At 41.9% G+C, this 12374-nt stretch overlaps 1 protein-coding gene across 1 annotated transcript in view; it reads right to left on the reverse strand.

Moving 5' to 3' along the window:
* Positions 1-2403, reverse strand: part of TEX11 (testis expressed 11) — a gene marked incomplete at both ends in the record, with an annotated part of 446038 nt that extends 443635 nt beyond the window's left edge. The window contains one exon of the mRNA XM_079764448.1: positions 2367-2403. Coding sequence (XP_079620574.1) covers positions 2367-2403 — 37 coding nt within the window. The remainder of the gene's footprint in view (positions 1-2366) is intronic.
* Positions 2404-12374: the final 9971 nt, after the last annotated feature.

Genomic DNA, 12374 nt, shown 5'->3' on the forward strand with positions numbered 1-12374 from the left:
TGTGGCTCAGTGGTTGAGCATTGACCTATGAACCAGGAGGTCAAAGTTCAATTCCCAGTCAGAGCACATGCCTGGGGTGCTGGGTTGCAGGCTTGTACCCAGGGTGACGGGGGGTATGCAGAAAGCAGCCAATCAATGATTCTCTCTCATTATTGATGTTTCCATCGCTTTCTCTCCCTTCCTCTCTGAAATCAACTATACACACACACACCCATATGTAAAATTGTGTCCACTATGTTTCAATTGGACAGCACTGCACTAGAGCCTCACCCATAAGCACTCAAGAAATAAAATCAATTTAGTGAGTTATAACCAGCATTTTTTTAATAAAAAGCATAGAACAGAAAAATACTGTACTGCACTGCTATGTGTAATAAGGGTAAAACTGTTTCATTAAATTTTTGATATAGTGCATTTCCTTGCCATGCGTGGTGGGCAAAAATGTTTGAAACCTCCCACTAAACTCTCTGAAGCACAATATTCATTGCTATGCTTTTATTTGCAATAGCAACTATTTGAAACACTCATATATCCAATAAGAGAGACTGAATAAAAGAATTGTGGTATACTTATATTCAATGTAATGTTACTAATCAGCAGTGGAAATAAATCAACTAGAGGTAAAATATTTATATGAGTAAATATCCAAAACATAATGCTGAGCAAACAAAAACAAATTGCGAGGGGGGAGGCGGGGGGAGGAATCACATAAAATGATACAAGTTATGTAAAATTTTTAAAGATGAAAAACTAGTATATGTAATCTTTGAGGTCTTTGAAACATGAAATATCTGAAACATATGGAAAACTGTTAGATTCAATAAAACTTACACTGGTGTTCATTATATTATTCTCTATACTGGTCTCTGTGCTTCAAATATTTATGTAAATAGAAAGTCTCAAAACCATACACTTAAAACTCATAATCCCTATTCCATATTTATATCTTTAAAATACTATATCCTAAATTAAAATTTAAGGCAGGTGGTAGTGGGCTTTGTTGTTGTTGTCTTAAAATGACAAGTATTGCCATGGCCAGGTCGCTCAGGTGGTTAGAGCATCATCTGGGTATGCCAGGGTTGTGGGTTCGATCCCCAGTCAGGGTACATACAAGAAACAACCAATGAATGCATGAATGGGTGGAACAGCAAATCGATGTTTCTTTCTCGCATTCTCTCTCCCTTCCTCTCTCTCTAAAATCAATCCATCAAAATAATGATAATAAATAATAATAATAAATAAAATGACAAGCACTAACAAAACACTGACCTAAGCTTTTTATTTATTTTTTAAATATATTTTTATTGATTTCAGAGACGAAGGGAGAGGGAGAGAGATAGAAACATCAACGATAAGAGAGAATCATTGATTGGCTGCCTCCTACATGCCGTCCACTGGGGACTGAGCCTGCAACCTGGGCATGTGCCCTTGACTGGAATCGAACCTGGGACCCCCCAGTCCACAGGCCTAAGCTCTATCCAGAGCCAAACCAGCCAGGGCTGACCTAAGCTTTTTAAATCATAGATTTATAGCCACCCTGGGTACAACATATTTCCTTTTTTTATGAATATGAATGTGAATGTATCACAAGTCTAATCATGTCCCCAGAAAAAAAAAGAGGTAATATCCTAAGTTCTCCCATATCTGCCCGGCTGGTGTGGCTCAGTGGTTGAGCGTTGACTTATGAACCAGGAGGTCACAGTTCGAGTTCAATTCCTGGTCAGGGCACATGCCCAGGTTGTGGACTCTGTCCCCAGTGTGGGGCATGCAGGAGGCAGCCGATCAATGATTCTCATCATTAATATTTCTATCTCTCTCTACCTCACCCTTCCTCTCTGAAACCAATAAAAAATATTTTTAATTAAAATAAATAAATAAATTCTTCCATATCTGGCATGGCTGAGGAATATGGTATCCTGGTCAATCAAATTGCTTTTGTTTACTAAGAATTTCCATAAATAACCTACATGGATTACCAATTTTCAAAAGAATAAAGATACAATAAAATGTACTTAAACCTACAACTACACAGGATATAACTTATTTTTCACTGATGATTATCAAAAGGCACTTCAGGATCTTGCAGTAATTTTTTAATGTACTTTTAACTCATTAAGTATATTAAACCAATTTCTTTTGCATGCCATAAAAACCTTGAGAAAACTATGAATTTTGAATTATGTTTCCTTCCACTAGCTTATAAAAGGGTTCCAGTGTCTTAAACATCTATATTGTTTTTCTGGTACATTAATGAAAAAACATGATACTCCAAAGAGATAAAATTTGGAAACAAAATACATTCAGAAGATCTTAGATAAGAAAGCAAACAGTTTGACATTTCTTTACTACCATGTAAAGCTATATACCTTTAAAGTCCATGCAACGAAAATCAACATCGTCCATTTTTAATTCTCTGGCTCAGGTCTATGAAATAAGAAAATATTTTAATATTCTGTCCTTTATACTCCTGTTTCTCAATACATTTCTTTTCAAATTTTTCCAGTTACTTTTTATTCAAAGGGGAAAATGCTGAGGAAATTTTAAAACTCAGAAAAAGTAGTTAATGAGGGGCAGGGCCAGCGACCTGAGCCCGGCCTGTTGGAAATTTTCATCATCTCTTTTCTTACTGTAATCTGCCGGCAAAGCGGGAAACCAGTGCTGGGGTACACGGTGATTGGCCTGACTCATGCTCACTGTCTCCTTCTAATTGGTTCAAAATTCCCCCCATATACGGCCCAAAGTTGAAAGCATCCAATTACGCACTGTCCTCTCTCCTACCCCTCCTCACAGACCTAGCTAGAGCCTCCAGCTCCCTGCCGCCCCTCCCCCAAAGGTCACCAACCGCCCTCCAAAGGTCACTAACCTTAAGGCTCCAACGGAATGTAGGTCCTTCACACCCAAACTTCCACAACTACTATCTCCCGCCTTCAGTGGTCCTTGAACCACTTCCCATATTTACCCAAGTCAAAAACCCTGCCTCTGGCCAATCTTCCTTCACCTCAGAGTCAACTACACATCCTAGGTTTAAAAGCATTGCCTTAGGGAGACTCTAAAAAGTGTTGACCTCATGACCACATCATCTTGCTAGTTACAGACTACCCAACTAACCTGTACATGACCCTCCTCTACCCTTCCTACCTACGAAATCACTCACCGCAGCCCGAAATGCAAAGGTCCTCTCCAGGACGCCCTTCAACACGCGCTATCCACAAAATGCCGGCAGCTACAGCTACAGCCCATGCGCACAGAAGCTTGGGAAGCTCCGCCCCCCACTGTGATGTCAATCAAAGGCCACTCCCATTTGGCCTTTATCCCCCTACCGCAAAGCCTATACCTTGAGGCACAGTCTAGTTAGGTCCTGGAGATGCGGTGCAGAGGACCCGGGTGAGAATCATTGAGAGTAAGGAATTATAGAAATTATTGAGGGAAGATTGCAGATGGCCAGAGTAATAGGAAAAGGGAGAGCAGGCCTTCAAAAGAAAAAAAATGGAAGGAGAGATGGAGGGAGGGGGAAAAAAGCGGGAGGAAGAAGAAGTAAACAATGTTGCCCACTGGTTAGTCAAGAGTGGCAAAGTTCAGAAACATCAGAAGTTGAGACAGAAAAAAAACCCTGCAGTTCAAGACCATTTCTGCTGCCCTGCCCTTGCCAATACTAAAGGAAACTAATGATTCTCCAACAGGCTCACAATAAGGGCAGGATTCTCACCCTTCTCCAAACGGTTTTTAGGGATGGGAGCAGAATATATAAGTAAACCTGCTTGCAGCTAAATCTGTGGGTAATGCTTGCAACCAAGGAATTGGCCTGTACTAAAATCTCCATTCAGAAACAACAGTGTTAAGGCACGATGCCTCCAAATTTGGACAACAACCCAAAATCAAAACATTAACAGACCTCCCACATCTTCCCTCACATACCTCCCTATTAAGCCTTGTGCACCTCAGTCAAGCCATGTGTGAAGCTGGTTAATAGCATGAAGAGAGATTGTAACTTCAATTCTGAAAACTAACAGAGTTCCCTCCTGACCCTGAGAGTCTCAGAGTCAGTCACTATTTATCATGCAAAAGGTGGGGTTTCTAAACATAATTTCTTTCCCCTCTTCAAAATTTTCTATACCTATATTACATAGTAGAATGAAGAAAAAAAGGAAAACAGAGAAAGTACTGCTATTAACCCCTTTTCTTTTGCATCCTGCAATTTGGTATTCATCTTACAATCTTCAGAAGGGGCAATAGAGCATCCCATAGTTGACTGACTCCTCATGCACCACATACTGTGTGATATGGTGCTAGCTACTTAGAATCTCAGCACCTCAATTTCCTCATCTGTAAAATGGGAGTAAAAGTAGTTCTAGGCTTCTGGTTCAATGGAATAGTGCACATAAAGCATCTAGAATAGTGGCTGACATACAGTAGATACTTAACAAATATTAGTTCCCATTATAATTTCCTGGTTGGCAAACTCAGGAATCCCAACTTCCATCATCCCACCCAGGCATCTGGTTCTCCCATAACTTCTTTGTTCATGGATGAACAGATGAATGAATAGGGCAATAATTAGACCTCCAGTCTCAAGCCTAGAGTGGTCCTTTCACATGCATCTTTGAGCACTTAGTGATTAACAATGTCTATAGGAGAATGGATATTATATTCTCCAAGATTACATAAGACAGACAGGAATCAAGTGATTCTATTGATTAATACTGATTGTAAATATAACTCCAAAGTCAGAGCTACTGACCTGACACCACTACATTAAACAGGCCAATGAATAAAGGCAAATATGCAAAAAGGGTGAAAACGCTAATGTTGTATGGGTATCTCCAATGTTTTTGTTTTTTATCTAGATGGCCACCCTAGATGTTACAAGTAACTGAAAATAAAAGAGACTGAAAAAAAAAGTAAAAGGGGAGGGAAGATGAAAGACGATAATAAAAGAAGAAGGTGCATATCAAGGAGGATATGCAAGAATGACTAGTACAATGCCATTAAGTGGCACTCAATATGCTGGAGGTTACTTTCCCTTACCCTAGAATAAACTACAAAATTTCTGCTCCTTCCCTTTAACAAATTAATGCAGTAATGGTGAAATACTTAGTACATAAGGCAGGTGAACAGACTGGACTCTAATGAGAGCCTATTAAGACTCTCATTAATAGAATGGATTAAAAGAGAGTAAGCAACCAAGAATGCATATTCGATAATAAGGTAGCATTATACCTTGTTAAAAGAAGAAAAACACATTCAGAATAAATATGCAATTATAGTCAGGAAAATTCTAAAAATGAAAGTAATAATGGAGTAAAGGAGAGGGGCTTGTTCTAGCAGATATTAAAACTACTATAAGTAAAATTGTATGGTAATAGTGCAGATAAAAGGAACAAGACAGAATCCAAAAACAGACCCAAATATATAGAGAAATTATTCAGTTAGTGGGGAAAAGAGTTGTTCCAGAAAAATATTGAAACAACTAGATAGCCGTTTTGGGGTTTTTTTATTGATTTTTTACAGAGAGGAAGAGAGAGGGATAGAGAGTTAGAAACATCGATGAGAGAGAAACATCGATCAGCTGCCTCTTGCACACTGCCTACTGGGGATGTGCCCGCAACCAAGGTACATGCCCTTGACCGGAATCGAACCTGGGACCCTTGAGTCCGCAGGCTGACGCTCTATCCACTGAGCCAAACCGGTTTCGGCTAGATAGCCATTTTAAGAAATAAAACTAGATCACTGCTTCACTTCATTTGCCAAAATAATCAAAGATTAAACTGAGACATAGATTTCTAAAAGAAAATGTGGGTGAATATTTTATAAACACAATGGCAAGACCTAAACATGATCTGAAAACCAGAATCAAAAAGGAAAAATAATGTTAAGTTTTACAACATAAAAATTAAAATGTGAATGGCACTAAAAGCAAGGTTGAAAGACAAACCACAGACTAGAAAAATATATTTTCAACACATGTAATGGATAAAGAGTTAACATATCTACATAAAAAGAGCTCTTAATTTTTTAAAAAAAGGACAAATGCTCTAGCAAATTAATCTGCAAAGGACATGACCTGACAATTTACACAGGAAGAAATATAAATAGCCAATAAACACATGAAAATATATTCAACCTCAAAGAAATGTAAATTACATCAAGAAAGATGTTTTTTCATTTATCAGATTGGCAAAGGTTAAAAGATTAACAAAACCTCAAGTTGGCAAGATCCACAAAGCAGACACTCTTTGTGCACTGTTGGTAGGAGTACACATTATTGCAACTTTTCTGGAGGGCAGTTTCGCAATATGTATCAAAATCTTAAATGTGTATACCCTGTTACCAAAAATTCCTTTTCTAGGAACTTTCCTAAAGAAGAAATTGGAAAAATTTGCAAAGATAAACAGAAACGTTCCCTGAAGCACTGTAAACCACTTAAATGTTCACCTAGTTATACAGTTACAATGTGGACTAGTTATACAATTAGAATATATTAATAACATATATTGGGAGGAGGAACCAAGATGGCGGCAAAGTTAAACAACTAAACTGCCACCGCGCACAACAATTTCAAAAATACAACTAAAAGACAAAACGTCTAACACCCAGAACCACGGGAAAGCGGGCTGACTGGTAGATTTACAACTAAGAAGGAAAAATAAAGGAGAACAAGCACGGAAAAGCTGAGACACAGCGGGTCCTCACAGCCAATTGGCCTGGAGGTCAATTCCTCCCAGTGACACCAACAACGATCAAGACTTAACTACAACAAGGCTGTACACACAGTCCACAAAGGGGTGCACCAAGAGCGTCCACCTCAGGTAACTGGGAGGCTGACCCATTAAACCAATAGGACACCTAGTCCACAAAGCTACCCTACCAACTCAGGGAAGCAGTGAAAATGAGGAGGCAAGGAAACAGATCCCAAACGAAAGAAATGGAGAACAAACGAATGGACATAGAGTTCAAAACCACGGTTATAAGGTTTTTCAAGAATTTCATGAAAAGTCCGATAAATTTAATGAGACCCTCAAAGATATGAAAAAGGACCAACTAGAAATTAAACATACACTGACTGAAATAAAAAATATTATACAGAGACCCAACAGCAGACTAGAGGAACGCAAGAATCAAGTCAAAGATTTGGAATACAAAGAGGCAAAGGACACTCCTCCAGAGAAGCAAGAAGAGAAGAGAATTCAGAAAGTTGAAGATAGTGTAAGAAGCTTCTGGGACAACTTCAAGCGTACCAACATCAGAATTATGGGGGTGCCAGAAGAAGAGAGAGAGCAAGACGCTGAAAACCTATTTGAAGAAATAATGACTGAAAACTTCCCCCACCTGGTGAAAGAAATAGACTTACAAGTCCAGGAAGCACACAGAACCCCAAACAAGAGGAATCCAAAGAGGACCACACCAAGACACATCATAATTAAAATGCCAAGGACAAAAGACAAAGAGAGAATCTTACAAGCAGCAAGAGAAAAACAGTTAGTTACTTATAAGGGAGCACCCAAACGATTATCAGCTGATTTCTCAACAGAAACCATGCAGGCCAGACGGGAATGGCAGGAAATATTCAAAATGATGAATAGCAAGAACCTACAACCAAGACTACTCTAACCAGCAAAGTTATCATTCAGAATTGAAGGGCAGATAAAGAGCTTCACAGATAAGAAAAAGCTAAAGGAATTTATCACCACCAAACCAGTATTATATGAAATGCTGAAAGGTATTATTTAAAAAGGGGAAAAAGAAGAAAAAAAGTAAAGATAAAAATTATGAACAACAAATACATACCCATCAACAAGTGAATCTAAAAGTCAAGTGAATTAAAAATCTGAAGAACAGAATAAACTGGTGAACATAATAGAATCAGGGGCATAGAATCAGAGTGGATTGATAATTCTCAGGGGGAAAGGGGTGTCTGTGTGGGGGGTACGGGAAGAGACTGGACAAAATCATACACCTATGGATAAGGACAGCGGGGGGGAGGTAAGGGCAGAAGGGAGGGTGGGAACCGGGTGGAGGGGAGATATGGGGGGGGGGGGGTAGAAACAATTGTAATAATCTGAACAATAAAGATTTATTAAATTTAAAAAATATAAAAAATAACATATATTGGAATACTTATGCAGCCTTTAAAATCATTGTTGTGAGAACAATATATAAGTATAAAACTAGGGAAATGCCTATATATTTTAGTTTAAAAAAGAAAAAAGTTAGCAGCTGTTCAAAAAAGATGTAATTATATAGATTTGAATAATTAAAAAAAACTCAGAATGTTTTCCACCTGGGTATGAATGGGGAGTGACATAAGTGGCTACAGGGACCAACTAATCCCACCAATATGTAAATTGTAAAAAAAAAAAAATAAGAAAGAAAAAGAAGGTATACAGTTGTGTTAAATTGTATGTGTATTGGAACAAAAATGTCTGGAAGAGTATTTACTAAAATGTTACCAATGTTTATCTTTGAGTAGTGGGATTTGGGAGAATCTACTTTTTTCTTTATATTTTTCAGTTTTTCAATTTCCTACAATGAACATATTTTTATCATTAGAGAAAAAAAGATAAGCTATTATTTTGTTTAAATGCAGAGCCCAAAAAGGAAGCAGGGAGCTCCAGGCATGCCTATTGCAATACAAGCAGGACAACACCAGAAACATCAGCAGTATATCATTAGATCATTCCAATTCTCTTTTGGGCCCCATTTAATCTACTCTCCACCTAATAGAGCAGGATCTGTGGAGAGAATTCAGAAGGTCTTTGAATTTAACTGGGGAAAATGATCTTGATTTTTCACTAACCTCTAACTGAAATTTAGCAATTCCTCTCATTAAAAATGCAGGCAGTGGTCCAGGGCAATATAATCAGTACCTGTGACTTCCCCACAATAGAAATGGCAAATAATTTCATATCATATGAGTTGTTCCAGATCTGTCAAAATATAGTGTATGCTCTATTACTTTGTTATCAGAGTAGTTACACACCTACTGCTAGATCTTATTCAATCCTATATAATAAAAGGGTAATATGCAAATCGAATGAACGGAGGAATGACCAGTTGCTATGACATGCACTGACCACCAGGGGGAAGACGCTCAATGAAGGAGCTGCCCCTGGTGGTCAGTGCGCTCCCACAGGGGAAGCGCCACTCAGCCAGAAGCCCTGAGCCGGGCTCATGGTTGGCGAGTGCAGTGGCCGTGGTGGGAGCCTCTCCCACCTCTGCGGCAGCACTAAGGGTGTCTGACTACTGGCTTAGGCCAGCTTCCCAGGGAGCAGGCCTAAGCCATCAGTTGGACATCCCCCGAGGGCTCCCGGACTGAGAGGGCGCAGGCCAGGCTGAGGGACTCCCCGAGTGCATGAATTTCATGCACCTGGCCTCTAGTGAGTTAATAAAAAAAGCACATGTATGGCTAAATCATAAATTGGTTTTAATAGTTTGATAACTGGTATGGCCCAGTGGTTGAGCATTTACCTATGAACCAGGAAGTCACAGTTCAATTCCAGGTCAGGGCACATGCCTGGGTTGCAAGCTTGATCCCCAGTAGGGGGTGTGCTGGAGGCAGCCAATCAATTATTCTCTCTCACCATTGATGTTTCTATCTCTCCCTCTCCCTTCCTCTCTGAAATCAATAAAAATATATTTTAAAATTAAAAATAATAATAATAGTTTGATAATTGTATTTCCATACAATTGGATTCATATCCTGGATATAGTGTTGCATATGACAGACAAAAATTCCTGCCTTCATGGAGGATTATTCATATACAAGGGGGGAAACCACTCTTTCATTCCCATCTGGCACACTGGTCTGGGTGCTATTCCTTAACTATGTATGCCAAGTTTCTGCCTCAGGGCCTTTGCACTGGCTGATCTCTGTGCCTGGGATGCTCTATCCCCAGGTGATTGCATGACTCACTTCCTCATTTCCTTCAAGTCTTTACTGAAAGGATGTCTTCCAAATGAGGCCTTCCTTGGTTAACCTATATAAAATGCCCCCCAAGGAAACTCCTATCCCCCTTCCTCCCTTTATTTTCTCCCCTTAGCATTTATCAATTCTTAAAATACACTTAGAGACATATACTTTATTTCTTTCTCTTATGTATAGCTTGTTCCCTACTCAACTATGAGCTCCATGAAGGCAGGAATTTTTGTCTGTCTGATACAAAACCATGTCCTCAGTGTCTAGCACCTAATCTGACACATAGTATGTTCTTAAAAATTATTTGGTGAATTAATTAATGAGTTGATTAATTGGTTGACAATTGTTAGGATTAGGGTTAGGGACAGCTAATGGCTGCTTCCATTCCATGTCAAATTTTAATATCTCTCTTGTTTATTGTTTTATTGGAAGAGAGAAAAAAATCAAAGCAAATGTGCTTTTGAAATTGTAGTCGCCACAGAAGAACAGTAGCTTATTTATCAGTCACTGCAGAAGGGAGATATATTTCCCTTCATAAAAATAGTTTGCACAGCCCTAACCGGTTTGGCTCAGTGGATAGAGCGTCAGCCTGCGGACTCAAGGGTCCCAGGTTTGATTCCGGTCAAGGGCATGTACCTTGGTTGCGGGCACATCCCCAGTGGGAGGTGTGCAGGAGGCAGCTGATCGATGTTTCTCTCTCATCGATGTTTCTAACTATCTCTCTCCCTTCCTCTCTGTAAAAAATCAATAAAATATATATATTTTTAAATAGTTTGCACCAAAGACAAGATAGACATGTTCTAACACACACATACACACACACACGCACACAAGCACATTCACACATAATAAATTATTAGATCAAACTATATCATAAAACAAATACACAAAAAAAAACACTAAATGGGCCCTAACCGGTTTGGCTCAGTGGATAGAGCATCAGCCTGTGGACTGAAAGGTCCCAGGTTCGATTCCGGTCAAGGGCATATACCTAGGTTGCGGACACATCCCCAGTAGGGGGTGTGCAGGAGGCAGCTGATCAATGTTTCCCTCTCATCGATGTTTCTAACTCTCTATCCCTCTCCCTTCCTCTCTGTAAAAAATCAATAAAATATATTTAAAAAAAAAAACTAAATGGAAAAATTGGCATGTGGCATAAAACTAATAAATGCACTAACCCAAACTGTAATAGAAGTGATGCTGGTTGATAAGCTCACCCCAGACTCCATATGGCCAATGATAAAAGTCAATGGAGGTCCCGGGTCCGGGTGAGGCCGCGCGCCCCCGGGTCCGGGCAAGGCCGCGCACCCCTGGGTCCTGGTGAAGCTGGATCCCGGGTCCAGGTGAGGCCGTGCGCCCCTGGATCCGGGTGAGGCTGGGTCCTGGGTCTGGGTGAGGCCGCGCCCCTGGGTCCGGGAGAGGCCATGCGCCCCTGGGTCCGGGTGAGGCGAGGTGCCCCTGGGTCCGGGTGAAGCTGGATCCCTGGTCCGGGTGAGGCCGTGCGCCCCTGGATCCGGGTGAGGCTGGGTCCCGGGTCTGGGTGAGGCTGCGCCCCTGGGTCTGGGAGAGGCCACATGCCCCTGGGTCCGGGTGTAGCTGGATTCCGGGTCCGGGTGAGGCCGTGTGCCCCTGGATCCGGGTGAGGCTGGGTCCCGGGTCCGGGTGAGGCCGCACGCCCCCGGGTTCGGGCGAGGCCGTGCACCCCTGGGTCCGGGAGATGCCACGCGCCCTGGGGTCTGGGTGAGACCACGCGCCCCTGGGTCTGGGTGAAGCTGGATCCCGGGTCTGGGTGAGGCCGTGCGCCCCTGGATCCGAGTGAGGCTGGGTCCTGGGTCCGGGTGAGGCCACGCCCCTGGGTCTGGGCGAGGTCACGCGCCCCTGGGTCTGGGTGAGGCCATGCGCCTCTGGATCCGGGTGAGGCTGGGTCCTGGGTCCGGGAGAGGCCACGCGCCCCTGGGTCCGGGTGAGGCCACGCGCCCCTGGGTCCGGGTGAAGCTGGATCCCGGGTCCGGGTGAGGCCGTACACCCCTGGATCCAGGTGAGGCTGGGTCCCGGGTCCGGGTGAGGCCGCGCCCCTGGGTCCGGGAGAGGCCGCACACACCTGGGTCTGGGTGAGGCCACGCGCCCCGGGGCCCGGGTGATGCTGGGTCCCAGGTCCGGGTGAGGCCGTGCGCCCCTGAATCTGGGTGAAGCCGCGCCCCTGAGCCCGGGCCAGACCAAACCAGAGAGAGTCAGACCTGCATTACCACCATTTGTCCACCATCCAGAGCTGAAAAGTCAGTGCCAACATGTACACATAAGGAACTGGTGGATATTGAAATTGGGTCTTAAAAGAACTGTTGGTCCAGAAAGAAACTACTACAGACTGATTCATTTGCCTGTCAGCATAACTATTATTGCTCGTCTCACATTCGGTTCTTATAAGTATATTTCTAGTAACACATGATCTCACTCATCTAGG

The sequence above is a fragment of the Cnephaeus nilssonii genome (genome assembly GCF_951640355.1).
Source record: "Cnephaeus nilssonii genome assembly, chromosome: X".
Taxonomy (NCBI): Eukaryota; Metazoa; Chordata; class Mammalia; order Chiroptera; family Vespertilionidae; genus Cnephaeus; species Cnephaeus nilssonii.